Source organism: Chelonoidis abingdonii, chromosome 21 (genome assembly GCF_003597395.2).
Source record: "Chelonoidis abingdonii isolate Lonesome George chromosome 21, CheloAbing_2.0, whole genome shotgun sequence".
NCBI classification, from domain to species: Eukaryota; Metazoa; Chordata; order Testudines; family Testudinidae; genus Chelonoidis; species Chelonoidis abingdonii.
The window spans coordinates 12,170,956-12,196,336 of record NC_133789.1 but is presented as its reverse complement, the minus strand read 5'-3'; the positions used below and the strand labels follow the sequence as shown (position 1 = coordinate 12,196,336).

Here is a 25,381-nt window from a genome sequence, read left to right as displayed (position 1 = left end):
TGCTGCTTTGGGGGTGGCAGCAGGAGGCGGCACTGTGGGAGGTTCGAGCTCAGTGAGATTTGGGCAGGAACACAAGTGCTGAAGGAGAAATGGGGATTGTTCTGAACAGTTTATGTCAGTGGTTCTCCCTCCACCTGTGGCCCGAGGACAAATGGGGGCTGGCAAACTAGGTCTAAGGAGTCTGCGAAAGGCCGTCGTTCCCACAGAACAGTGGTTTTCACCCTGTGGTCTGCAGCCCCCTGGGAGTCTGCAGACTCTGTCTAACATTTCCAAGGGGTCCGCACCTCCCTTTGAAATGTTATTTGGGTCCCCAAATGAAAAAAGGTAGAAACCGCGGGGCTCCTATCTAAGCAATATCTGAATGGAATCTGACGGAACAAAGAAAAGCCAATTCTCCAGCCTGAGGGCTGAATATCAAAGACCCTCTGCAAATGATGGCGGGGTGAGAGCATCGCAAAGAAAAGACTGGGAGACAATTTTATCAAGGAAAGAGTCAGGCAGCCGAAATAGAGGGGCTGCTATTGGCTCTGCCTATAAATGTCACGGGGAATAGGAATTAAATGCCACCAGCTCTGTTAGTGTAACGTTATCACTACAGAAGCCAGGCCCGGGCAAAGAGGAAGAGAAATGCCTTTTTGTGACTGCCCCTGGCTGTACACAGGACAAGACCATCTTTCAATACGGGAGCACTTCCTATTCCTCAAATATTAAAGTCCAGTTCTCCTGCCCCCTTAGACAGGCACGTGCAGCCCTCTGGGACTGTATTTGTTCCATCCTTTCCCACTGAGACTGAGCTTGTGGTCGTGACTCTTTGTTGAATCTTTCACACACTGGCCATGGGGAAAGCCCCTGCACATACAAACTGCATCAGGTGCCTTTAACATCTGCACAAAGGAAAAGGAGCTTCCTGCTTTTAAAAGGGACCTGCAAAGAGTTCTTGCTTCTTTACGATGGATAGGGAGGGTCTGAACGGTCTATGGATTTATTTTTCTTCCTTCCTATTTACGCAGGAAGTAGCAGGAATGTCGAGTCTGCTCTGCTCTGGGGTCTCTGGAGGACTGGCTGGGCATCTCACAGCACGTACATTAGGCTCTCACACCTTGGCTGACTGGTGATAGACCTGTCACAGAGATCGCCTTTCCCCACAATGGTCCTTGGTCCGTGGAATTAAACAGATAGTAACAAAACATACCAAAAAAACCAAAACCAAGTAAGAGTTGTAAGGAGTCGGACAAGCCATTCCTCCTTCTCTCAGGCCTTCGCTTTTAAAATCAATTTAGTCCAACCCATGCAAGCCGGTGGAGGGGCTCCTGTCGGGCTGAGGGAAGAGTTGATTCTGGTTTAGCTTCAATTCCTAATTGATTGAACCTAAACTAAAACAACCTCTGCCACACCACAATAAGTGCATCCACACTGGGGTTTTCACTGGGGTAAGTAAACTGGTATCAAAACTAACTTCAGTTGAACTGGTTCATTTTCATGTAGACGTGTGTAACAAGGGCAGCTCTGCCAGGCAGGGCTGGAACTCGGGGGGCTGCTGCTGCCTGACCCAAGGTTAAAGCCAAACCCCACAGCAATGACCGAAGGGCTGGGGAAGGGGACCGAGCCACGTTCCCAGGATCTGGCTGCTCTAAGGATGCACAGGAGCCATGTGAGGAGCAGCAGCAGGGCAGGAACAAAGCGACAAAACAGCCTCACAAAGAGGTGGGTTTTTCTATTTTGTTTTACACTGAACCTGCTGCTCCAGGCAGGACAGGCAGCAAACCCCAGAGGTCCCCACTGCAGCCACCGGTCCCCGCATGTGACAGACAGCTGGGATCATGTGGCTGGTCTGGAGGCTGAGAGATGGGAGAGCAGGTGGGATGTTTGCAGAGCGAACGGGGAGGCGTTGGCTGAAGAAGGTGCTAAGAGGGATAGTGCAGCTGGTTCGGGGAAGAGCAGCAGCTGAGACGGGGCCTGTCAGTGCCCTTCTCGATCCTGGTGTGTCTGGCTGCTGGTGCGGGGCTATCGGGATGGGAGGGGAGGGGGCTGCCCAGCAGGGGCGGGCGCTTCAGCGGGAATTTTCCTTCGTATCGGCATCAGGGGCTTTAAACAAACACAAACATCCCCTGAGACAGGATCAAAATTACCCCCCCACACCCAGAAGACAGCTGTGGACATGGCCGCCCAAAACTCTCCCACCCCCTGATAAGACTTTCCCCTCAGAGTCACCCCCTGCCCTCAAGACTGATTCCCTTGTGCCCCTCACAGACCCTTCCCCCCAGGTCTCTCCCCCTACACACATGGTCTTGGTGGGTTCCATGCTCCCATCTCTCCCTCCTTGGCCATCTACAACACACACAGACCTCTCCGGCCCATGGACTCCCCCCACCCATAAAGCTATAGGGACTGGAGTTGTCTGTGGGTGCATCACACCTACCTGAGCCGCAGGGGGCGCTGTACTCAGCCTCTGTATGTTCACCTGCAACAGTGAGGGATGTAAGGAATGGAGAAGAGACCCAGTGGGGGGATGATAACCCCTCCCCCAATCCCACACAGGCAGAGTCTGTTCCCCCAGCCCCAGGGGATCCCTGCTGTAGGTCTGAGCCCTAGAAGGGAGTGGGAGGTCGCCCCCACCTGTCTGAGTGGGGCTGCGTGCTCTCTCCCATCCCTCATCTCCACGTAGGTCAGATGGGCCCAAAAATCACAACTGAGTCGCCCCTGAAAACACCCAGGGAAACCATCCTGCCATCTCTTGGCCCAGCACAAAGGATTCAGGGGGCGTCTGAGGAGCTGGATGGCAGGGGAAATGTGGGGGGCCCTAAAGGGGCGGGACTCCCCTGCTCCTGCTGGCACGGCCCCAGTTACACCAGTCGCACCATACCCACTAGCCCGACGAGCACATGGCTCCCATTTCCCTCGCAGTGAGCGACCCCACATATTGAACCAGGGAAGGCTCTGACCTGAGTGGGATTTATGGAAATGGGGCACTTGGATCCTGGGGAGATTTCAGTGACCCCACGCCCTGAGTGTGACACAGAGCCCAGGAGAACAGCTGTAATGGGGGTGGAGCAAGCGCAGGACATGCCCACCCAGCCGCTGACTATGCCACAGAGCCTAGAGAGTAACTGTAATGGGGGCGGAGGCAGGGCGGGACTCACCCGTCTCGTAGTAATCGTACAGTCTCACTGGGGCTGCTCTGAGATTCTTCACAGGGAAATCCTGCTCCAGGGAGAAGGTGAAACTCGCCGCCTCCTTTGTCAGCTACCGAGAGAGCAACAGAGCGAGTGCCTGGGCTGAACGTCTGCACTGGCAGCTCGAACCCCCTCCTCCTCAAGGCTCGGACTGTCCCAGCTGCTTCCCTCTCCCCTGTGGCCTGGGAGCAGTGAGAAAATGCTTCCCCAAAATCCCTGTTCCACCCCCCTGCAAAATGTGACCCCTTTCATCACACTCACGCCCAGCTCCAGCCTCCCCAACCCTGAGCTCCCCGTCGCTCCGTTCACGGCCCTCCCTGGGCTTTGGCTGAGTCTGGTCCCATCTCCCCGTCCTTTGTGGAAACGGGTCACTTGGAACCAGGGGAGATTTCAGTGACCCCTCGCCGTGCGTGTGACACAGAGCCCACAAGAGCAGCTGGAATGGGGGTGGAGCCAGGGCAGGACCTGCCCTCCCCATTCACACCAGGCCCCCGGAGCCCCGAGCCACCTGCACTCACCTGGTCCAGATAGAGCATCACCTGGTCGTTCTGCACCTCCAGCCTCTTCACCAAAGGCTGCTTCTCCAGCTAGGAGCAGAGGGAGGAAACGGCTGAGCCAGGAAGGGAGGTGCTGGGGCTGGGGCTGGAGTTACTGCTCTGCTGGGGCTGGGACATGGGGCACAAAACATCCCCATGGCTGAGGGGCCTGGCTGCCACCCCCCATGCCAGTCACACCTGAGCACTGGATGTCTGCTGGGGGAGGGGCAGGAGTCTGGACATGGGCGTTGTGTTGTAGGGGAGCTAAGCCGGGTCAGGACCTGCTCAGTGACTGGATGGGAGACCCAGGGCTGCACAGTACCCCAAAGGCAGGGGGCAGGGCTCTGCAGGGGGAGCTCCCCCAGGGGGTCAGAGCTGCAATCTGTGCTCTCCTGGGGGTCTGGGCTCTCCCCCATGGATCAGCCCCTGGTTTCAAGCTGTGTGACGGGCCCGGCCTGTTCTCCTCCCTGGGAAGCTCACCTGCCGGAGGGAGCTCTGGACGGGGGTGTAGCCGGACGGCAGCTTGGCCTCAATGATGGCCATGTTGGTGGCTGGGCGCTCCCCGCTGTACCTGCAACAGGAGCCGTGCGCTGAGGTAGGGGTTTGCCCTGGATACAGACCCCGAGGGGGGAGGGGAGGCCTCCCATCCTCTCGGCCCTGCAGGCGTCTCTAATGCCTCTGCTTGCTCTGGGCTGTGAGCCCCGCTAGCCCCCGGCCAGCCCTGAGCTCCCCAGCAAGGGGCCCGGCCCCAGGAGCTCCTTGGGAGCCGACTGTCCATTAGATCAGCCCCGGGACCAGCCCTTTAGCCCCTGGCACATTCCAAGGGGCCCCTGCCTCTGCCCTGAGCCCTGTGGGGGGATGGCTCCCCCAGCGATCGATTCCTGCAGTGGGGCGGCTCTGCCCCGGCCATTTCCCCGCTGCCTGGGGCCTGCCCCTGCCCCCGGGCACTCGGACCCAGAGTGGGTGAGGGCTGGGGCTCGTACCGGGCGTGCAGCACGAGGCTGAAGCGGGATCTGGCGCTCTCGGTGCACTCCTTCGGCTCCGTCTCCACCCGCAGGTCAAAGGTCGTGGCGCTCTTTGGGGGCGGCACGTTGTAGCGCAGAGTCAGCTGGGAGACAAGCAAGAGGGTTGGGGCAGAGCCTGCTGCCTCCGCAGATCAGAGCCTGGGCCCAGAACCAGGCGCCGTGGGGCAGGGCAAGGGCACAGCCAGTCACCGCTGGGCCGGCTGGGCCCCAGGGGCTCCTGCACTCACCTGCACAAAGACACAGCCCTTGCCACTGGCCAGCACCGTGTACTGCCCGGGGATCTCCTGCAGGGCCACTCGCTGCAGCACCAGCCGGTTGGCGTTGTCCACGTGGAATTGCTGCCGGTCCCCAGCCTGGGAGCTCACCGTCACCGACACAGCCCCGCTCACGCTGTACGTCAGGGCTGCGTATTTGGCCAGGGCCTGCAGGGCCACCACCGTGTCCTGGGGAGGAGAGTCACTGAGCTGCTGTCATGCTCTGGGGAGAGGAGCCAAGCTCAGACTCACTGCAGCACGATTGGGACGCAACCCCAGGACCCCGGCTCCCAGCCCCTGAGGGCAGGGGGCTCTGCACCCAGGACTCCCTCTCCCAGGAAGGGCCCTGGTTCAGCTGTGGAGATGCAGCTCTCTGAGGCCCCTTCTTGTACCAGGCCACCAACGCTGGTTTACCCGAGGGCAGGGTTGTTACCTGTGTGGAGGCAAATCCCCCATAGGGGTTCTGCTGCTTGCTGAGCCAGCGGACGATCTGGGCGGCGGTTGCCATGTTGGCAGCAGACACGTTGGGCAGGGAGAGATAGGCCAGGAGCACGTAAGCTGTCATCTCCACCTCTGCCGACGGGGCCTGGTTCCCATAGGGGCTGGGCAGGGCCTTCACCTTCCTCTGCCAGTGGAGTTGTCCCCCTAGGAGAGGGGCCAAGGGAAGGGCAGCCCCATGGCTGCAGTTACAACACAGTGGGTTACCTGTTTGCTTTCCAAAGGGGCCCCAGGGGCTTCCCAGGCCAGAGGGACTCCTGTCCCCCACTGAATGCAGCTACCTCTGGGGCAGGAGATTCACAGTGCACAGCAGGGCTACACAAGTGTAACAAGACACCCCTGGGTGGGTCATCAGCAGGGACTGAACCCTGGACCTCTGACTCGAAACCCCTGAGCCTCTGCTGCCCAAGCTACAAGCTGAGCCCAGGTGGGTCACCAGCTCCAGGCACCCACTAAAGATCTCTGGGGTACAGCCACTAGAGGGGAGCAGAGATCCCCTGTGTTAGTTTGGCCCCTGCCCAGAGCCTGGCCCAGGCAAAGGGCAGGGGGCAGAGCTGATGCCGAGTTAACACCCCCCTCCTGAGTGATCCCTGGGGCCTTGAAGATGGGACCATCACCCAAGGACTGTTTCAGTCCAGTGTCCAATGGGCCCGCAGTGCACCCCTAGGAGCACAGCTCAGTCTGAGCTCAAATGGAGCGAAGAGAACCCCTGATGGGGTGCATGGTGCAGACAGTGGCGCACCCACAGGCCTCCTCCCCTGCTCAACCCCCGCTCCCAGAGCTGGCAGGGCTGTGAGCTGCTTGGGCCCAAAGCAATTGCTTAGTCTGTTTATGCCTAGTGTGGCCACTGCTGGGGCAGGGTGGGGGGCAGAGAGCCCCTGAGGGATTGTGGGGCCCACAACGGCTGGAGTGAGAGCTGGACCCAGCTGACGGGCAATGGTGGAGCTGACACTGGGTTATCACCAGACCCCACAGGGTCTTATGGACCTCACAGATGGGTCCTGTTACCCAAGGGCTGTTTTACCGCAGTGCCTGGTGGCCCCTTGGTGCCCCGGGAGCAGAGTCCCCACCTCTCCCTTTCCTGGGGCAGGAGCCACATGCTGCTCCCAGCACTTCTTACCCACCTCGGGGCGGGGCAGGAAGTGACACACACAAGTCGCAGGAACAGACCAGCTGCTGTCGCTGCACCGGGGCTTGGAGAGAAGGGACTTTTCACCTGAGCTAAGACACGACTGAGCTGCCCAGACCATGCAGGTGGCTCCTTTCTGTGGGGGGACGTCTCCCCAGGGCCCGAGCGCGCCAGGCCTCAGCTCCCAGTACAGCTCAGTCTGAGCTCGAATGGGGCCGAGGAGATGCACAGAGATCACTGGGGAGTGTTCATGAGGAGTGTGAGGGGCCCAACCTGGGACTCCCAGCACCCCCAGGCCTCATGCCGAGGGCTTCTTCAGCTCAGTACCAATGCGGGGCAGCGCCACCTCCTGCATCCCCAGCCGCACTCCCAGTGGGCCTCCGGCCTCCCATGGAACCTCCTGCCCTATGGGGAGCTGGCCCCAGGCTGCATCACTCACACCGGGGCTGGGCTGGGAGTGGCACAAACCCAAGGGCATCTGTGCAGGGACAGGCTGGGAGAACTGGAGCTGGGGGATGGGCAGCCTCCAAGGGATCCATGGGGGGCCTATGGTGCAGACCAGGGGGCACCCAGAGACCTACTTCCCTGTACAACCCCCTATCCCAGAGATAGCAGGGCCTAACCAGCTGCCAGCCCAGTGCTGCCTGTTCCCCTCCCAGTATTAGCCAGACCAAGCAAAGAAGCCTCAGGCAGGGACTTCCCAGCTGGGATGTCCCCAACACAGGATGGGGGCTGGGATCCTGCGGCATTTCCCCAGGGCTCGGTTACGGCCCGTTCCCCTTGGGAGCTGCCTGTGCAAGGCCCTGCCCCACGGCTCTGAGCCCACTGGACCCGTCACACTCCTGGCCCTGGGCGCTTTAGAGGGCTGGGTTGGGAAATGGGGCTTTGCCCCTCTAGGTTCTCAGCTCCGATCCCGCCAGGCTGGCAGCGACCCAGCCTCGTCCCCCTTCGCTCTGTGCGCTGGGCCCTGGGAAATGGCGGGATGATCTCACTCCAGCTCTGAGGGGAGAAATGTCCCCACAACAGAGCCCGGCACATTGGCCCCTCGGTGGCAGCCTCAGCAGAGACCATGGACTGACTGGGCCACGTAGACCCAGCTCTCCTGCCAGGCTGGGAGGCCCCGGGGCAGGGGGCATCTGGGTGGGCAGGACCGTGGGGGGCAGATGGCCCTGCCCTGGGTCCAGAGGCTGGCAGCGAGGAGAGCACTAGAGCGAGGTTCTGCTGGTACCGGCGCTGACGCTGTGCTCAGCCAGGCGCTGCAGGAGGGCGTCCCGCAGCTCAGTGCTCCCCGCCAGCCCAAAGGCATAGGCCAGCAGCGCCTGTGTGTAGAGGTCGCTGGTGCTCGACTCCCGGAGGCACTGGAGGGCCCTGGTCACCATGGGGTCCTGGGACGGGGGAGACACCAAACAGACTCCCTGTCAGGCTGAGCCGACCAGAGGAAATGCGCCGCACCTGGGCATGTCCTGTGGCACCCACCCTATGGGGCCCTAGTACCCCCTCCCACCAGCCTGTCATCACCTCCCCCAACCCATCTCCCCCCCACCGCCACCCGCACCCTGTGCCCCACAAGCCTTGCCAGACCCCCTCCCCCGAGCACTAGACACCGAACAGACTCCCCGTCAGGCTGAGCCGGCCAGAGGAGACGCCCTGTGCCTAGGCTCATCCCCTGGCAACCACCCCATGGAGCCTTAACAATGCTCCAGCAGATAGGCAGCTGTCACCTCCCCGACCCATCCCTCCCCACCACCACCCGTGCCCTGGGCCCATCTATAAACAGACCGCCCAAGCCTCGCCCAGATCCCCCCTAGAGCCAGACAGAGAAACTGGCCGAGCTGCTGAATCTTTCTGATGCCCTGACCCACTGTCCCCATCCTAACCTCTCCCTGACCTGCCTCCCAGTACCAACCTCTCTTCCCACTGCTCCCAACAGCACCCCAAATCTCTCCCTGGTACCAGCCTTCCACAGCTCCCCCATTTTACCCCAAATCCCTCCCTGGTGCCAACCCCCCACAACTCCCCTGTCTTACCCCAAACCCTTCCCTGGCACTAACTCCCCCCTCACTGTCACCAACAATGTCCAATTCCCCCCCGACTGCCAGCCCCTCCCCTGGGACAGCCGGGCTTGGCCTCACCGTGAGCGGCTGCCCCAGTTCCAGCAGCGCCGCCGTGATATAAGCCGAGAGAGAGAGCTCGTCCACCACGCCGCCCTGAGGGGGATAGAGACACCGGGAGCCGGCTCAGACCGAGCTGCAGGATACATTGCCTGGAGCAGGTGAGACGCTGCCCAGGACAGGCCCATTGGGACAGAGAAGAACTGGCTCCAGCGCTCTGAGTGTCTGGGTTTGGGTCCTGCCTCCTGCTGGGACCTGCCAGGACCATCTGGGTCCCGAGCAGCTGCCCCAGTTGTAGCAGCCAAGGAGGCCACACTGTGGCAGTAAGTTCCATAGCTTTGTTATAAGGAGAGGCGGCAGCTACTCCATTGTCAAGGCTGTATAAAATTTCAGCATAAAACCCTATCTGAGCCCCCCTGGAATCAGAGGCTGGGAAGTTGGTTTGAACTGACATTTGCCAGATTTCCTGTGAAGACCAGGGGCTGTTTCTGCAGAGACTGAGGGATTTGCCCCTCACTGGGCAAGTTCCGGATCATTAAATAGTCCCCCTGTGCGGGAATCTGGACTTTGCCTAAGATTTGTCTCCTTCTGGCTCCCAAAGGGCCAGGTACAGCCCCGGCCCCTCCCATAGTGTCCCAGCTCCCTGCAAACTCCGGGGCAGTCACAGGAATTGGGGTGTGACTTGAGTTGGGTGGGAATTTCCTGCTGAAATGATTTCTTGACAGATGATGCAGTTTCCACAAACCCGAAACTTTGAGGGAAAATGTTACTTTTGCTGAAACGTTTTGATTTCCATTGGGAAAATAGAAACACAACATTCAGCTGTGGGTCAGTGAGGCCCAAATCGCAGCCTCTCGGGTTGGTGACCTGAACCGAAACCTTCCACTGCGAACCAGTTCAACAATCAGCTTGGACTGGCCTCCCCCATGGACTCGGCTCCTTTAGACTACATCTCCCATGATGCACAGCGACAGCCCTTCTGACTGAGCCAGGTGGGGAGTTGTGGGAATCACATGAGTTCAGGGCTGGACTGGGCTGGGCCCTGCCCCTCAGGCTCTCCATGCCAGGCAATGGGTGTGGGGTCTGCTCAGTGCCCACAGGGAGACTGGGCTGTGCAGGAGCCAGGGGGGGCTGGGCCAGGGCTGCTCCCTCATTTGGTGCAATAATCCGCTGCCCCGGCCATTCCAGCCATTCAGCTGTTGCTAAAAACGCAGGGAAAGCCCCCAACCCAAAACGGGTCACAAGAACCAGCTGCCATGAGGGGCCCCCACCCCCTTCCCCAGCTTGTCTCCTCCTGCCTCATCCCATCAGCCTGTGCCCCCAGCCTCCCACCTGCAGGGCGTTGTTCAACAGCTTCCCCACACTGCGGAAGCAGCCGCTCTCCAGCTGGTGACGCTGCAGCCACCTGAGGGCGTCCTCTAGGTGCTTCTCGTCGATGAAGATGTAGGGTCTGGCCTGGCCAAAGGACTTGAGAACGAAGGCCGTCAGCCTGGGTGGGGAGAGACCCCGTGAGAGGGACACTCTGCAGGAGTGCTGCGGGCTAGGAGGGAGGTGGGTGGGGCACAGGGCTGGGGAGTCAGCATTGTGGGGGTGAGCAGAGCTGTCAGGGGAGCCCAGAATGGGAATGGGGTAGGGGTTTGGAGTGAGTAAGTGGGGCAGAGCTGTGTGGCGAGCAGGACTGGAATAGCAGTGGGCCTGGGGGTCAGGCTGCAGCCCGGTAGGCCTGTTAGGATATTGATATTCAAGCGTGTCTGTAAAGCCTATACTTTAAGACTGTAGGTGTATTCTTACCACTTAGCTAGTTATAGAGGTATAGAAGAAAGAATCAAAATCACTCTCTGTATGTGTAAAAGACAGTCTGAGGCCTGGTTCTTAGGCTAAGGCCTTTGGCTAAGCAGCAGAGGCAGCCATAAACTGGCAAGTGTGTGGTCACATCCTCACATTCCAAACTAGTCACATTGAAATAAGGTGCTATTGGGCTGTTAGGAATACAATCCTGTCCTGATATTCCTGTCACCTCCAGAGAAAGAGAAGAGCCTAGAAGATGTGACAGGAAACTTAGTTTGATGGAATCCTGTCTGGCCAGAACTCACTTATCAATAGCTGGGATGTGAAATCCTCACTTCTGTATTGTTTTGTATGTTTACTTGCATGGTCTCTGTCTGGTTCTGTGAGTGTTTCTGTCTGGTGTATAATTAATTTTGTTGGGTGTAAACCAATTAAGGTGGTGGGATACAATTGGTTAAATAACCTTTGGCAAGGCACCTTCTCAGTCTCCCCAGTCTCTGCTGCTTTTAGCCCTGGTGAGACAGGCTCAGATAATGCAGTCCCCCTTGGGACACAGGGGAAGTCTGCTTCCGGGAGCTCCACCAGTCCTGGTTAGCAAATTCTTACCCCCTTGTGGGAGAAAGTACTGCCTCTCCTCCTGGTAGGTCTCACTGTTTTGCTACTCCTGGTAGCAGAGCTCCTTCTCTCTCTGCTCTGCTTCCTTCCACAGGGAAGGGTTTAAAAAGGTCTCAGGCAGCCCCAAGTTGGAATCAGCTGATCCCAATTAACCTCAGGTAGCTCCCCCATCAGGTGATTCTAATTTGCTACCTTGGTAACCCTTTCACAGCTGAATCTGATTGACCTGTGGTTACCTCTCAGTTGATAAGGAGGAGGGCCTTTTAACCCTCTGGTACTGATTCCTACCCCTCCCTTGCAGCTGTCTGTCCTGAGTTTATCACAGACCGTGTTACAGTATGTTAGGATTGGTTAGTAAAATTTCAGCAAAATGATTGGTCAAGGTATAGCTAAGCAGAACTCAGGTTTTACTATATAGTCTGCAGTCAATCAGGAAGTAAGGAGGGAATGGGAACAGGAGGTGGAGGAATTGGGATCATGTTTTGCTAAGGGGGGGAATGGGAACAGGGAATGGGAACAGGGACATAGGCAAGGTTCTGTGGTGTCAGAGCTGGGAAGAGGGACACTAAGGAAGGAAAATTGGAATCATTTCTTGCTGGAAGTTCACTCCAATAAACATCAAATTGTTTGCACCTTCAGACTTCGGGTATTGTTGCTCTTTGTTCATGCGAGAAGGACCAGGGAAGTGAGAGAGTGAAGGAATAAGCCCCCTGAGAAGGCCCTGCCCACCTAGAGCCCTGACTCGCCCGTGCCGTGCGGCCCCTCACCAGGTGTTGCCCGTGGCGTCTCTCTCCCCAAAGGCGCTGTAAGAGCCGTCCTTGTGTTTATAGAGCAGCTCACGCTGGTAGCCTGCAGAGATGGGAGACAGACAGCGAGTTCTGGATCTACTCACCCCCAGGGGCTAGAATCCACCCCCAGCCTGCACCCCGTGGGGCCCGCTAGCTCTCCCCTCCACCACAATGCTGAGACTCGGAGATTCCAGGGGTCGGTTTGAATAAGGGGCTGGATCCCAACCAGCGCCCCTTAGAGGGGAAAGGGCTCCTCTCCCATTCCCTGAACCCTGAGTCAAACAGTCCTTATGTCCTGGGCCTCAGGACTGGTGCCTTAGAGAAGTAAGGCCAAGGATCTCACTCCCTGACCCCCAGAGGTGGCATAGACAGGGCCCTCGCATGGCCTCGCCATGCCCTGGGGGCACAGGGCAGGAGGACACTCACCGCTCTGGAGGAATCCCTTGGCCTTTTCTCTGATCTCTGGGCTGAGCTGCCCGCTCTTTTCCAGGTACTGCTGGATGTAGATGTTGGGAGCGAACCGGACCATGTTCTGCTCTCCGCAGCCGTAGGGCATGGCCAGCAGGCGGTCTATGTTCTGCAGAGCTGTGCCCATTATGTCTCCTGGCACCAAGGCAGTCGGGGGAGCAGAGAATTACCAGGCTGCACAACAGCTGCCCCGTCCCTAACACCACGTCAGTGAAGCCCTGGCACACAGGGGCTCAGGGCCCCCAGTTTGATTCAGGCCTGGTGGGGTTACATGGATACCTGGTGATGAATGGCCAAGATGCCAATGTCCTGGCACAGCTTCATGGCATCACCACATGAGTCTATTGCCCCTCACTGGGGACGAGGTCCTGGAGCACAGACTGCAGGGACCAGTCCTGCCCCAGCCCCAGACACCCACAGACCTCATTGGTCTTTTCCATCCGTGATGCCCCGGCCTCTCTGATCAGAGCGCTGGGCCACAGATGGGCCGGCTGGCAAAGGGCACCGTGCCCTGGCAGGGCTGGGGCAGGGGAATTCCTTACCCAGGACAGTCACATGGGCCCGCTCGGACCCTGCCAGGACGTTTGCAGGCAGCTGCAAGGAGATTTCTTCGGACGCTGCATAACACGAAGACAAAGACACACCATTAAAGGCCTGTTAGGAACCTGCACCTACCTCCAGCCAATCAGATCCCTCCATTCCTCACTGTCCGGTGCTCTCGTACACACGGGAGCCAGGCTGCAGGGGAGAGGAGCTGGCAAAAAAGGGGCCCAGTCAGGCTTGGAAGCAGGAGCCAGATGTGCTCGAGCCTTTGGCCCATGCAGACAGTTCCATAACTGCCCACTAGGGGGTGCATCTTCCCCGGGCAGCTGGGCCTGGACCCTGTCCCAGGCAGGACATTGGTCTGGATGCCCCCTGGTCCGGTCCGGTCCAGCCTGGCGGCTCCTGTGCCCCTAGCTGGGCCATCCAGCAGCTCAGCCATCACTGACATGCTGCAGCCAAGAGACTCCCCGCATTAGTGACACCCACTGAGCCCCGCACAGGTGCTGGGAACCTACCTTCCTGGCAGAGCAGGGAGCTGTACGCCTTCTCCTCCAGGATCCCCCCCGGCTGTGGGGAAGGAGCATCAGACAGAAGGTCAGGAGAAGGGACAGTGCATGTCACAGCCTGACAGGGCCCGCTGGGTCAGCCAGTGCCCCTAGTCAGGGCAGAATCATCCCCTACAGCCCGTACTGTGGGGCTTGGGCACATCCAGCTCTCAGCGCCCCAGCGATGGGGCTCCCATCCCTTCCCTGGGGAGACTGTTCCCAGCCCAGCAGATCTCGCAGCTTCTTCCTCTTCAGTGCAGAACTTCCCTCTGCTAGTTCCCTCTGCCCCCTCGAGCCCTCCCATGTGTCACACTCAGCCACCCTCCTTGGGGTAACTCCCATCTCTGTCTGCCCCAGGACTCTCCTGCCAGCTCCCTGATCTCAGTGGAATGGAGCCGCGTGATGGGGCAGTGCAGGTCGGGGTCTGGGATGTGGACGGCGCGGTGCTGGGACATTATTTTCTGTGGCAGGACAAAGAACAATCACAAGTGCAGACTCGGCCCAGGGCCACCAGGGGGTGAGACCCAGGCCCCTGATCTCTCTCCGCTCTGCCCAGAGGCCCCAACAGACACTGACCTGGACCAGCAGAGGCTTTATCACGGTGTCCACTCGCCCCTGGGCCGGCACCACGGCCAGCTCATTGCCGCACAGCTCCTCGGTGTGCAGCGCCTCGGTGCTGACGGTGAAGTTCACCTCCCCTGCAGAGCAAGGTGGGAGACACCCCTGTTAGACAGACCAGCGCCCCTGCCCGAGGCAGAGAGGAGCCCGTGTCCGAGGGTGGGAGGATACTTGAAGGGGAAGGGTGGTGAAGAAGGGAGAGAATAGTAGAAAAAGAAAGAAAATGAACAGAGAGGGAATGGGGAGAAAAGAGAGAGAAGGCCAGAGGGGAAGGGAAGGACGGAGGGAAGTGACTGTGGGAAATGGCGATTAGGCCGTAAGGGGTTTCACTGCTGGGGCATCCTCTCAGCCCCCTCCCCACAGCTCTTCTCATCCCCTCCGCTTGGTACCAAGCCCTCAGCGACCGCATCCTGTGCCCTCCTTCTCACTCCCAACACAGAGCCTCCAATGCCCCTTACCCGCCTGTCCCCCATGCAGAGCCTCCAAAGGCCCCTACCTGCCTCCCTAGTGTGAAGGCTCCAGCACTCCTTTTCTGCCCCCGACACTGTGCAGAACCCCCCACCCCTTCTCTGCCCCTCCCGTCAGGCACAAAGCCCCCAGTGCCCCTTACCCAGGCTGCTCGCCGTCACCTCCCACTGGAAGGTTTTCCCTTCGTCTGCACAGAGGCAGCTGGTGTAGGCACCGTCCTCACCCGCCTGCACCTGGAACTGCGCAGACTCCGCCAGTGTCATTCGCACCTGTGGGGCCCAACACGAGAGCCTTCTTAGGGCTGTGGGGGACGCGCTCACATGTGCCAGCTTCAGTCGAGACGTGGCCCCTCTGGGGCTCAGGCCCCCTCACCGCGATGTGCTGACCCCAGTGGTCACAGGGTCACAGCCAGTGACTGTCGGTGCCACTCGCCGGCCTGTGCCGCTGCCCAGCCACTGGCCCCAGGTCACCAGCCCCAGCAGCCCCCGCAGCCCAGCCCCGGGCAGCGCTCACCTTGATGCACTGCTGCAGGTAGTTGAAGACAGTGGCCTTTAGGGCAAAGGCCTCTCCCCGGATCACAGAGTACGGCAAGGCCAGCTCCACAAAGAAGGGTTTGAAGGCCGTGAAGGTGGCCGTGGGCGAGAGCCCAAAGCCCACCTCCGCCGTGCAGAACATCCCAGCTTTCCACTCCGTGATGGTGTCGGGCACTGAGACTGGGACGTCCTTGGAGCCCCCCTCGCTGGACCAGGATAGACACAAAGCCATTTTAGACAAACATGCAACTGAGATTTTCTTTGTCATCCCACCTGAACCTCTGGAGGGCAGCTGTATGTTGCACAGTAGTATAGAATCCCAGGGAATGTCCCTTGTGGACAATGGTATCTCCACATTAAAAGAATTTACGCAGAAGCGTCCCAGAGAATTGTGACCTGGATGTGGTGGAGTGGCATGAGTGTTTTCATGATCCTGAGAGTGATGCTGTCAGCAGTCTCATCCTCCTGGCGGTGTCACCCAAGGCAGCAAGGTTGAAAGTGAGATTCCAGACAAACATCCGTCTAATCCCCGTCCCCACAAGTCCTTAACAGCAGAGCAGGCATATGAGGGAGAATAACTGAACATTGGGAGGAGGGCTGGGGATCACTTATTGGACCAGCTGAGCTGCTGGGACTCATAGGGAACTCCCCGCTAGCGGGGGATAGCGGCTGCAACCAAGCCAAAGAGAAAGCAGGGAGGTTGGAAGCAGCCCAGATGTAACTGAAAGAAGACTGGATAGGTATGCTAGGAAGAGACAAGTGAGGCACTCCATGCCTCTTTCCCTTGGGCGCTGGGCCAGGACCTGGTGAAAAGGGAGGGCCCAGTCCCCCTACCTTCCCCTCTGCCTATTCATTTGGGGAACAATGTACTGCTTGGCACCATCAGAGAAGCCCATCCTAGGACTTTCAGAGTTGGAAAAACTGTTGAGCCATGACCTGTCCACTAGGCCTGCTAGCCTCCGAGTGAAAACCACTACCAATGTCTATTGACATTAAATAATTACTGTCTGGCCTGCTCTGTTGTCTGACCTCCCATCATTTTCTCCAAATGTGCTTAAAAATAAACATCGATATTCTCTGTCAAAATTATAATTATAAAAAGTTAAAATTGAATTCTGCCAAGCCTAGACCCGGGACTCAGTTCTGCCCTTGATAAGACCCCTTCGGGCTACTACGGGAGCACGCAGGGGGCTTAAAGCAGCCGTAAGCCAGCATGAAGCGTGCTTGCTGGCTGGCACAAAGGTCTCTCTCCTCTAAGCTGGGGGCTGAATCTACCTTCAGCTGCTCTAGGAATGTGGAGGCCAGAAAGGTGATGCAGTACCATCGCTGTTCCCCTTCCTGAGGTGTGCCAAATTCCGTCTTTGTAGTCCCACTGCTCCTTCTCTGTCCCTGTTGTCTGGAGCCTTTATCTGGGTTAACTCAGGATATTTGGATTCAGCACAGAAGCAACAAGGGAAGTCTTTAGAGCAGAGGTCCCAAAACTGTGGGGTCCACCCACCTAAGGGGGCATGGAGAAATGTTCAGGGGTGGGTCATGGCTGGCTCGGGCCAGCCCTCGTTGAGGGGAGGGAGCGCCACCAGCCCTGCCCCACACCCAGCTCTGTTCCAGCCCCACCCCTAGCCATGGCCCCATCCCCAGCCTGGGCACGGCTCTGCACCTGGCTGGGGGCCTCGCTGCCAGCCCCCAGTGCGGCACGGCTGTGGCTCCACTCCTGACCCCAGCCCTGCTGTCACCCTTGGCCCCTGGCCATGACTCCATTCCCAGCCCAGGACAGAGGGTGGGTGCAAGGGTGAGGCCAGGGGCAGAGTCGCACCCGATTGCAAGCCTGGCTTCCAGCCCCCACTGCAGCCTGGCTGCAGCTCTGCTCCTGCCCCCGCCCCGAACCTCAACCCCTGGTCACAGCTCTGTCCCCGGCCCTGCTCCTGGCCCCAGCCCCACCCTCAGCTGCAGCCTCAGCTCCCTTATCCCTGTTTGCTGTCCCCACCCCCTGCAGCCATGGCCCCACTTCTGACCCCAGCTCCAGAGCAGGGGCAGGGGCAAGGGCAAGGGAAAGAGGGGGCACAACTTCAAAACTTTGGGGACCACTGCTTTAGAGGGCCTGGCATAGAGGCTGCTCCATAGGGAAGGTCTGCAGCAGCTCCTCACTCACCCCACAGGGACCAGGTCCCATAGCCACGTCTCTGGGAAGTAGGCACGTGGCGCTGGCGCCTCCTCGGTGCTGGGCTCTGGAGCCGGCAGGGCGTTGCCTAATCCACCACGCTCCCCGTGTACGTTCTTCCTCAAAACCTCGCGTCTATAGAAAGAGTCTAGAAAAGTGCGAAAGGGAGTAGCCAGGCTCATCACCTGCACACGGGCAGCTTCAGGCACAGAGGCCTTTCCCCCAGACCAACCCTCCCACCTGCAACAACGCTCCTCCCCTCCGCAAAAACACCACTAGGCACACTACCCCCGTCCACATTCACCCCCGCCGACACCCCTCCTCCACACTGCGTTAGACACAACGCCCTCCCCTCACACACACCAACACCTCTCCTCCACACTGCGTTAGACACAACGCCCTCCCCTCACACACTCCAACACCCTTCCCCCCCAGCATTAGACACAACGCCCTCCCCTCACACACACCAACACCTCTCCTCCACACAGCGTTAGACACAACGCCCTCCCCTCACACACTCCAACACCCTTCCCCCCCAGCGTTAGACACAACGCCCTCCCCTCACACACACCAACACCTCTCCTCCACACAGCGTTAGACACAATGCCCTCCCCTCACACACTCCAACACCTCTCCTCCACACTGCGTTAGACACAACGCCCTCCCCTCACACACTCCAACACCTCTCCTCCACACAGCGTTAGACACAATGCCCTCCCCTCACACACTCCAACCCCCTTCCCCCCCAGCGTTAGACACAACGCCCTCCCCTCACACACTCCAACACCCTTCCCCCCCAGCGTTAGACACAACGCCCTCCCCTCACACACCCCAACACCCTTCTTCCCCAGCGTTAGACACAGCAACACCCTCTCCTCCCCCACCAACACCCCCCCAGTGTTAGACACAGCAACGACCTCCCCTCACGCACACCAACATCCCGCTCACAGCGTTAGACATGGCAACGCCCTCCTGTCACACACATCAACCCCCCCTCCCCCCCAGCGTTAGACACAGCAACACCCTCTCCTCCCCCACCAACAGCCCCCCCAGTGTTAGATATGGCAACAACCTCCCCCACCCCACCAACACCCCTCCCCACCAGCGTTAGACATGGCAATGCCCTCCCCTCCCCCACCCCACCAACAGCTCTCCCTGGCAGTGTCTCTGACATTAGGTGGGTCTGATTATTGTGCAGTTTATAAAGTTTATGTCTGGTCCTGGATGTTGGTCAAAGCCGGCAACAGATCAAAATAAATAAACCAGTCATGAGCCCTTCCTGACCCCTGCAGTGATTAGCTGATGTCTTGAAGCAAGAGATTTGATAGCCTTGCACAGCTCCAGCTCTCTGAGTATATTTCTACACTGCTGTTAAATACCCATGGCTGGCTTGTGTCAGCTGACTCAGGCTCGCAGGGCTCGGGCTCCAGGCAGGGCCAGCTCCAGGCACCAGCGTAGGAAGCAGGTGCTTGGGGCGACCAATTCAAAGGGGTAGCACATCCGTCTGGTATCGAGGTGGCACATCCGGGTCTTCGGCGGGAATTCACCGGCGGGTCCCTCATTCCCTCTCTTCCTCTTTGAACTGCAGCCGAATTGCCGCCGAAGAGGAAGAGAGGGAGGAACCGCTGCCGAATTGCCACCGAAGAGGAAGAGAGGGAGGACCCGCCGCTGAATTGCCGCCGAAGAGCAAGAGAGGGAGGACCTGCCGCCAAACTGCCACTGAAGAAGCAGCGTGATTGAGCTGCTGCTGAAATGCTGCCGCACGTCTTTTTTTTTTTTTTTTTTTTGCTGCTTGGGGTGGCAGAAAAGCTGGAGCCACCCCTGGCTCCAGGGCTGTTTAACTGAGGTGTAGACATTCAGGCACGGGCTGGAGCCCAGATTCTGAGACCCTGCGTGGGGAGAGGGTCCTGGAGCCCAGACTCCAGCCTGAGCCCGAATGTCTACACTGCAATTAAACAACCTCATAGTTTGAGCCCTGTGAGTCAGCTGACATAAGCCAGCTACAGGTGTTCACTAGCAGTGGAGACAGAGCCTCTGTGGCCACAGTATCTGACTCCAGAACTCCTGAAGCTTCAGTGAATCCCCCCCAATTCATTTCTATTTGTTCTAAATCTCCCAGCAGTCTGTTCATTCAAGCAAATGTCCTCTGGGTCTCATATTGTGGGGCAGGATCCAAAGCAGGGACTGAGCTCTTTCTTCTAAATCCATCAGAATCTGAAATATCTCAGCAAAGTCCCCTCCTTCTCTTCTTTTTTCCTAGACTAAACAACTTTCGTTCTGCCACGAAATCCCCCATCGGCATTGCCCTTCTCTAGGCCTTCTCCAGCTCAGGAGCAACAACCAAAACTGAGTGCAAGGCTCCACATGAAGGTGGTCAGTGCTCTCGCTAACGCCATTGAGACACGTTCTCTGTAACCCACCACCAACACGGGCTGGCTTTTCTGAGTGCTGCTTCACTCTGGGCAGATGGTTTCATAGAGCTCTTTTCCCACCGACTCTGAGGGCCTTCCCCATCCTGACCAATCCCATTTCTGGCCTTCAGGGAATGGAGAATCCATAGGGAATTTCAGAAACAAGAAGGATGGGAACTCACCCCCTGGACTTCCTGGAAGGCCGAGGTTAAAGTTGGGTTGACTGCTGTATCTGAAGATTGGAATATCAGGGCAGATGAAAGGTTTCTTGGTGTTGGCATTGGTGAGAATTTTCAAAGCCGCATCCTGGGAAAAAGGAAAGAAGGGAAAACAATACAACCAGCAAAAAACTGTACAAGAGGCAGCAGCAAGAGGCTGTTTTTCACTGTCCATTTAAAGGGAAAATAACTATGAAGCAATAAAGCTGAAATACTAGCAGACCCAAGACCGTGATACTATATCTGTGAGTTTGCTTGGATGAGAGGAGGCAAGTCTCCTAAACTCCAGATGCTCACATAACAGCAACTCATCATACAAATAACCCTCCCAGCCCCACGGCTCAACCTGGACAATGCAATGAACAACCAGTCTAGCAATTCAATTCAACAAAATACCCCACTCACTTCCATGCCACTCTGCCCTCCCCAAACCCACCCTCAGGTGCCGGAGAAACAGATGGGCCTTGTAACATCAGTTGACCTCCAAGGTCAGCATGTTCTGGTGACTCAGATTTCTGGTGCATTAGTAGAAGCATTTCCAGCAGACTGAGGGGAGTGATTATTCCCCTTTCGGCACTGGTGAGGACACATCTGGAGTACTGCGTCCAGTTTTGGTCCCCCCACTACAGAAAGGATGTGGACAAATTGGAGAGTCCAGTGGATGGCAATGAAAATGATTAGAGAGCTGGGGCACATGGCTTATGAGGAGAGGCTGAGGGAACTGGGCTTATTTAGTCTGCAGAAGAGAAGAGTGAGGGGGGATTTGATAGCAGGCTTCAGCTACCTGAAGCAGGGTTCCAAAGAGGATGGAGCTCGGATGTTCCCAGTGGTGGCAGATGACAGAACAAGGAGCAATGGTCTCAAGTTGCAGTGGGGGAGGTCTAGGTTGGATATTAGGAAAAAAAAATTCACTAGGAGGGTGGTGAAGCACTGTAATGGGTTCCCTAGGGAGGTGGAGGAATCTCCATCCTTAGAGGTTTTTAAGGCCCAGCTTGACAAAGCCCTGGCTGGGATGATTTAGTTGGGGATTGGTCCTGCTCTGAGCAGGGGGTTGGACTAGATACCTCCTGAGGTCTCATCCAACCCTAATCTTCCATGATTCTATGACTCCCCAACTAGACTGAGGGTCTCCTGTAGAGAACACCTCACAGCCAGTTTCCCCCTCCTTTTTTAACAACTCCAGCAGCTCTGCTGATCACCATTGTGGCACTCTCCCTGTGTCCCTGCAGCCCAGAGAGGGAGGAAGCAGGAGAGTGTCTGGCTGCTGGCTGAGCTCCTCTCCTGCCACTTGGGGCTGCTGCACCTTCTTTGCTTCTGGAGTCACATGTGTTGCCTCTGCCTCCACTCCCTGACTCACTTGGGCAGATGGTTTGCAAAGCAGGCAGCAGCTCTGGGACTCCAGCAGCAGAGAAGGCGCAGCAGCTCTATGTGATGGGGGAAGAGTTCAGTCAGCAGCCAGCCACCTGGCTGTTTCCTTCCTCTTCTTGGCTGTAGGGACACAGGGAGAGTGCCACTGCCAGGCACAGTGCTGCCTCCTTGCTACTGGGCGTCCCCACCAGAGGCGTAGGGTGACCAGGTGTCCAGTTTTTGACTGGAACATCCAGTTGAAAAGGGATTTTGGCGGATCCAGGGCCAGTGAGTGTCCAGTTGGTGATGCTCCGCAGCAGGGCTGGCAGGATCCCTGCTAGCCTCCACGCTGCGCGGCTCCTGGGAAGCAGCTGGTATGTCCACCTCTGACTCCTACATGTAGGGGCAGCTAGGAGGCTCCGCCTGCTGCCTCCATGCCAAATGCTGCACCTGCAGCTCTCATTGCTGGGAACCGTGGCCAATGGGAGCTGCAGGGCGCAGCACCTGTGAACGGGACAGCATGCAGAGGCACCTGGCTGAGCCTCCACGTAGGAGCCGGATGAGGGACATGCCACTGCTTCCAGGAGCTGCTTGAGGTGCATGCTGCCCGGAGACTGCACCCCTGACCCTCTCTTAGGCCACGATCCCCTGCCCCAGCCCTGATCCCCTTCCTGTCCTCCAAACCCCTCAATACCAGCCTGGAGCAGCCTCCTGCACCTCAAACCGCTCATCCACAGCCCCACTCCACAGCCCGCACCTCCAGCCAGACCCCTCACTCCCCCCACCCCAGCCCTGATCCCCCTCTTGCACTCCAAACCCCTTATGCCCAGTCCCACCCCAGATCCCACACCCCTGATCCCCCTCCTGTCCTCTGAACACCTCAGTCCCAGCCCGGAGGCCCCTCCCACACCCTGAACCCCTAATTTCTGGCCCCACTCCAGAACTTGCACTCCCAGCCCAGAGCCTGTACCTCCTGCCACCCCCTCACTCCCTGCCTCAGCCCAGAGCCCCCTCCCATATTCCAAACTCCTCAGCTCTACCCTCCAGTCTGGAGCCCTCTTCTGCACCCCAACCCCCTCATCCCTGGCCCCACCCCAGAGCCTGCACCCCAAGCCAGAGTCCTCACCCCCACTCACATCCCAACTCACTACCTCAGCCTGGAGTCCCCTCCTGTACTATGAACTCCTTCTGGCCCCACTCCGGAGCCCACACCCTCAACTGGAGTCCTCACCCACTACTACACCCCAGCCCCCTGAACCAGTCCAGTGAAAATGAGGAAGTGAGTGAGGTTGGGGAGAGTGAGCGGGGAGTATGGAGTGAGCAGGGGCAGAGCCTGAGACAATGGGTGGGGCATGGGCGGGGCCTCAGACAAGGGGTGGGGCAAGGGTGTTCGGTTTTGTGTGAGTAGAAAGTTGGCAACCCTACAGAGGCATCCTGAGAAATCGGAAGTGGAGGGATATGACCTTGCATGCCCCCCGCATGTGTCACCTCTGCTGGGGAGGCATATGCCCCCTGATTTACATTAAAAGGTGCTCACTTCAATGGCAAGTTTACTTGGTTTTGCTTCTCAGATATTGTAGAACACAGATTTTAACTTTGCAGGGGCAAGAGTAACATCTTTGCTATACTATACAGAACTAAGTAACACTCGGGAATAACACACAAGAAGAACCTTAAAGCTTATTCCAACAAACGTAGAGAGTGATTCAGCAGGTCTGAATGAACTGCCTGTGGCTTCCTCACTCTGGGCGCTGCATGGACACACTGAAACTAGAGTGCCACTGTGTCCCCACCACAGGGATCCCAAGAAGTCTGGGGGGCATGTGACCCCCCAGAATCTTTCATTTGTGCCCCCCCACTAGCCACAGCTACAGAGTTCTGCACCAGTCCAAGACTCTGATGGTGCTTTCCCTGTGGAGCACAATGCAGTAACCCAAGTCTTGATGTGACAAAGGCCTGGATAATGGTAGCAAGGTCCACGCTAGACTGAAAAGGTTGCAACAGTTCGATCAGACTTATGTGGAGAAATGCTGCCCTGGCTACAGCTGCTATCTGATCAACTCAAAGCAGCTACAGTCATTGTGACCTGCACATTGCAAACTTGTGGGTGACAATCTCTGCCATCTCTTCTGGTTGTTTTCCCCAACCTAATCACAGCCTTACCTGAACAGCCGGATAGCTCTGCTATGCCCCAGTCTCAACTGGACCCTGGGTAAAGCACTCGACTAAACCTTTGTGGCTTAGTGTTGAAATAAATTATTCCATAACAAGGGGCAAGTTTGTCACGTACACATGGGAAAAAGGAGAAGGGAAAAATGCAGTGTCAGCTATGGATAATCTTAACTCAGGAAGTTCCTTTGAGAGAAAATGTAGCCAAACCCCAAGCTCGCAGACAATGGAACTTTCTGTGCCTGCATCCTATAGATAACTAACTGCTTGGTTTGCAAACTAACACAAGGGGTGGGGGCAAATAGATGAACAATAAGGGGTCACAAGAGGGGCAGATACATGTAGCTTGCTAATTATGTATGGTAATGATAGCAAATTTTGGCCAATCATAGAGCTATAGATTATCATAGTCAACTGTATATAATACTTTGGTGTAAGTGTGTTCTTTGTTCTTGCTGACTTATGAGCTCGAACCCAATTGCAAGTGAAATAAACGGATCGCCCCTCCCGGGGCTCCTTGCTTGACTAGATGTGTCCGTCTCTCCTTATTCCTCAGCTGGAACAGACAGATGTGTGATGGACACAAAGATCTGCATGTCGGCAGCAGACTGAAGGCATTGCAAGCTACGCCTCCTCACTCACGCTCCTGGCACTGCACAGATCCACTGGATAGGAGCGGGAGACAAGGCAGGACCCTGACACATGCACTAAAGCACTCAGGAGGGAAGAGCAAGAGCCCAGCACCAACCTCTGGGATCTCTATTGATGGGACAAGGCTACTTGAGGGCGAGTTTCTCAGCTCTCTCTAGGGTCCACAGGTGAGTCAACAGCCCCTCATGATCAGTGGTATCTCAGGCAAGCCAGCGCTACCATGTCCCTCCCACCATGTGCCAGACCCTCAGCATAATCGGCGTAATTTTATTGACTCCAATGGTGCTGTGTCAATTTACACCAGCTGGGGATCCGGCCCTTTTGACTCCAATGGTGTTAGGACCATTTACACCAGCTGGGGATCTGGCCCCATTACCTATGTGTATTTCTCTCCCTGATTTTGAGGCTCCAGGTCAGCAACTGTGGCCTCATCACACTCCGGCTTCCACATTTACTTTACCTTAAATAAACGGTAGGAGTCACTGTCAGAAAACTGGACAGACTGGGGCCTTCTGTGACGCCGCCGCCAGGGACCTATGTATGTAGGGTACTCAGAGAAATATGGACAATCGCCTGACTCGTGCTCTCGAGCCGCAGCGGGATAGTCTCCTTGGGGAAAACGGGGGAGCAAATTATAGACCTAAAAATAAACAGACAACATGAGGTGTGGGAGGTAAGCCAGAGCCCAATTCCAGCCCTTTCTCTCACAGATGCATCACCCCACAAACCTCCCCAATCGCCCTGGCCAATCTCCAGCACAGATGCCTCCCTCCACCCAACCCCATCTCCTGCATGGGCGTCTGTCGCTGCAGCTCCCCCACATCCATTCCTTTCTATCACCCAGGAAGGGACAACTCCCACAATGCACCTGGCCAGTTGTCCCCTGTTGTACATGGGGGGCAGGAAATTCTCCTGCCCCTGCCCCTGCCCCTAGGGACCAGCTCTGCCCTGGAAAGCAAACTCCGGTTACCCCGGCCATTATCTCAGCTCTGAGCTCCATGTTCCCAGCCAGAGCTGGGATGAGGGGGTACCAGGAGGGGGGCATGGCAAGGGCTGATGGGAGAACAGGCAAGGCAAGCGGGGACCCCCCAGAGTTAGGGGGTGACAAGTGCCATTGGAGCAGCCTCAGATGGGGAGAGGTGGCCTGGAGGGGTGACCCCCAGTGGCAGTGCATCACTCTCCCTGTGAGGGGGGAGGACTTGTCAGGAGGGGCCAGGCGAGCGGTCGAGCTGCTCTGGACTCACCGTATCGACGCTAAGCTCGGCCTCGGGCTTCATGAGCAGCACACTCTGATCCACGGCGCGGACGGCGCACAGGGACCCGGGGGCAGCCTGC

At 57.6% G+C, this 25,381-nt stretch overlaps 1 protein-coding gene across 2 annotated transcripts; it reads right to left on the bottom strand.

Moving 5' to 3' along the window:
- Positions 1-1,377: 1,377 nt before the first annotated feature.
- LOC116835031 (alpha-2-macroglobulin-like protein 1) lies at positions 1,378-25,353 on the bottom strand. Of its 2 annotated transcripts, XM_032797480.2 has the most exons (22): positions 25,291-25,353; positions 24,507-24,686; positions 19,844-19,967; positions 17,242-17,398; positions 15,073-15,298; positions 14,702-14,828; positions 14,050-14,171; positions 13,444-13,495; positions 12,928-13,002; positions 12,344-12,520; positions 11,897-11,978; positions 10,059-10,215; positions 8,748-8,822; positions 7,844-8,000; positions 5,422-5,633; positions 4,962-5,177; positions 4,693-4,817; positions 4,190-4,280; positions 3,692-3,760; positions 3,141-3,243; positions 2,420-2,461; positions 1,378-2,085 (listed from the first exon to the last, which is right to left on the bottom strand). In XM_032797480.2, the coding sequence occupies exons 1-22, from the start codon at positions 25,321-25,323 to the stop codon at positions 2,051-2,053; spliced, it is 2,637 nt and encodes an 878-aa protein (XP_032653371.2). In that variant the 5' UTR covers positions 25,324-25,353; the 3' UTR covers positions 1,378-2,050. The 2 variants fall into 2 exon arrangements, with proteins under 2 accessions (XP_032653371.2, XP_074915667.1); XM_075059566.1 differs by lacking the exons at positions 19,844-19,967; positions 24,507-24,686; positions 25,291-25,353 and adding an exon at positions 18,514-18,662 and having other exon boundaries at positions 1,379-2,085.
- Positions 25,354-25,381: the final 28 nt, after the last annotated feature.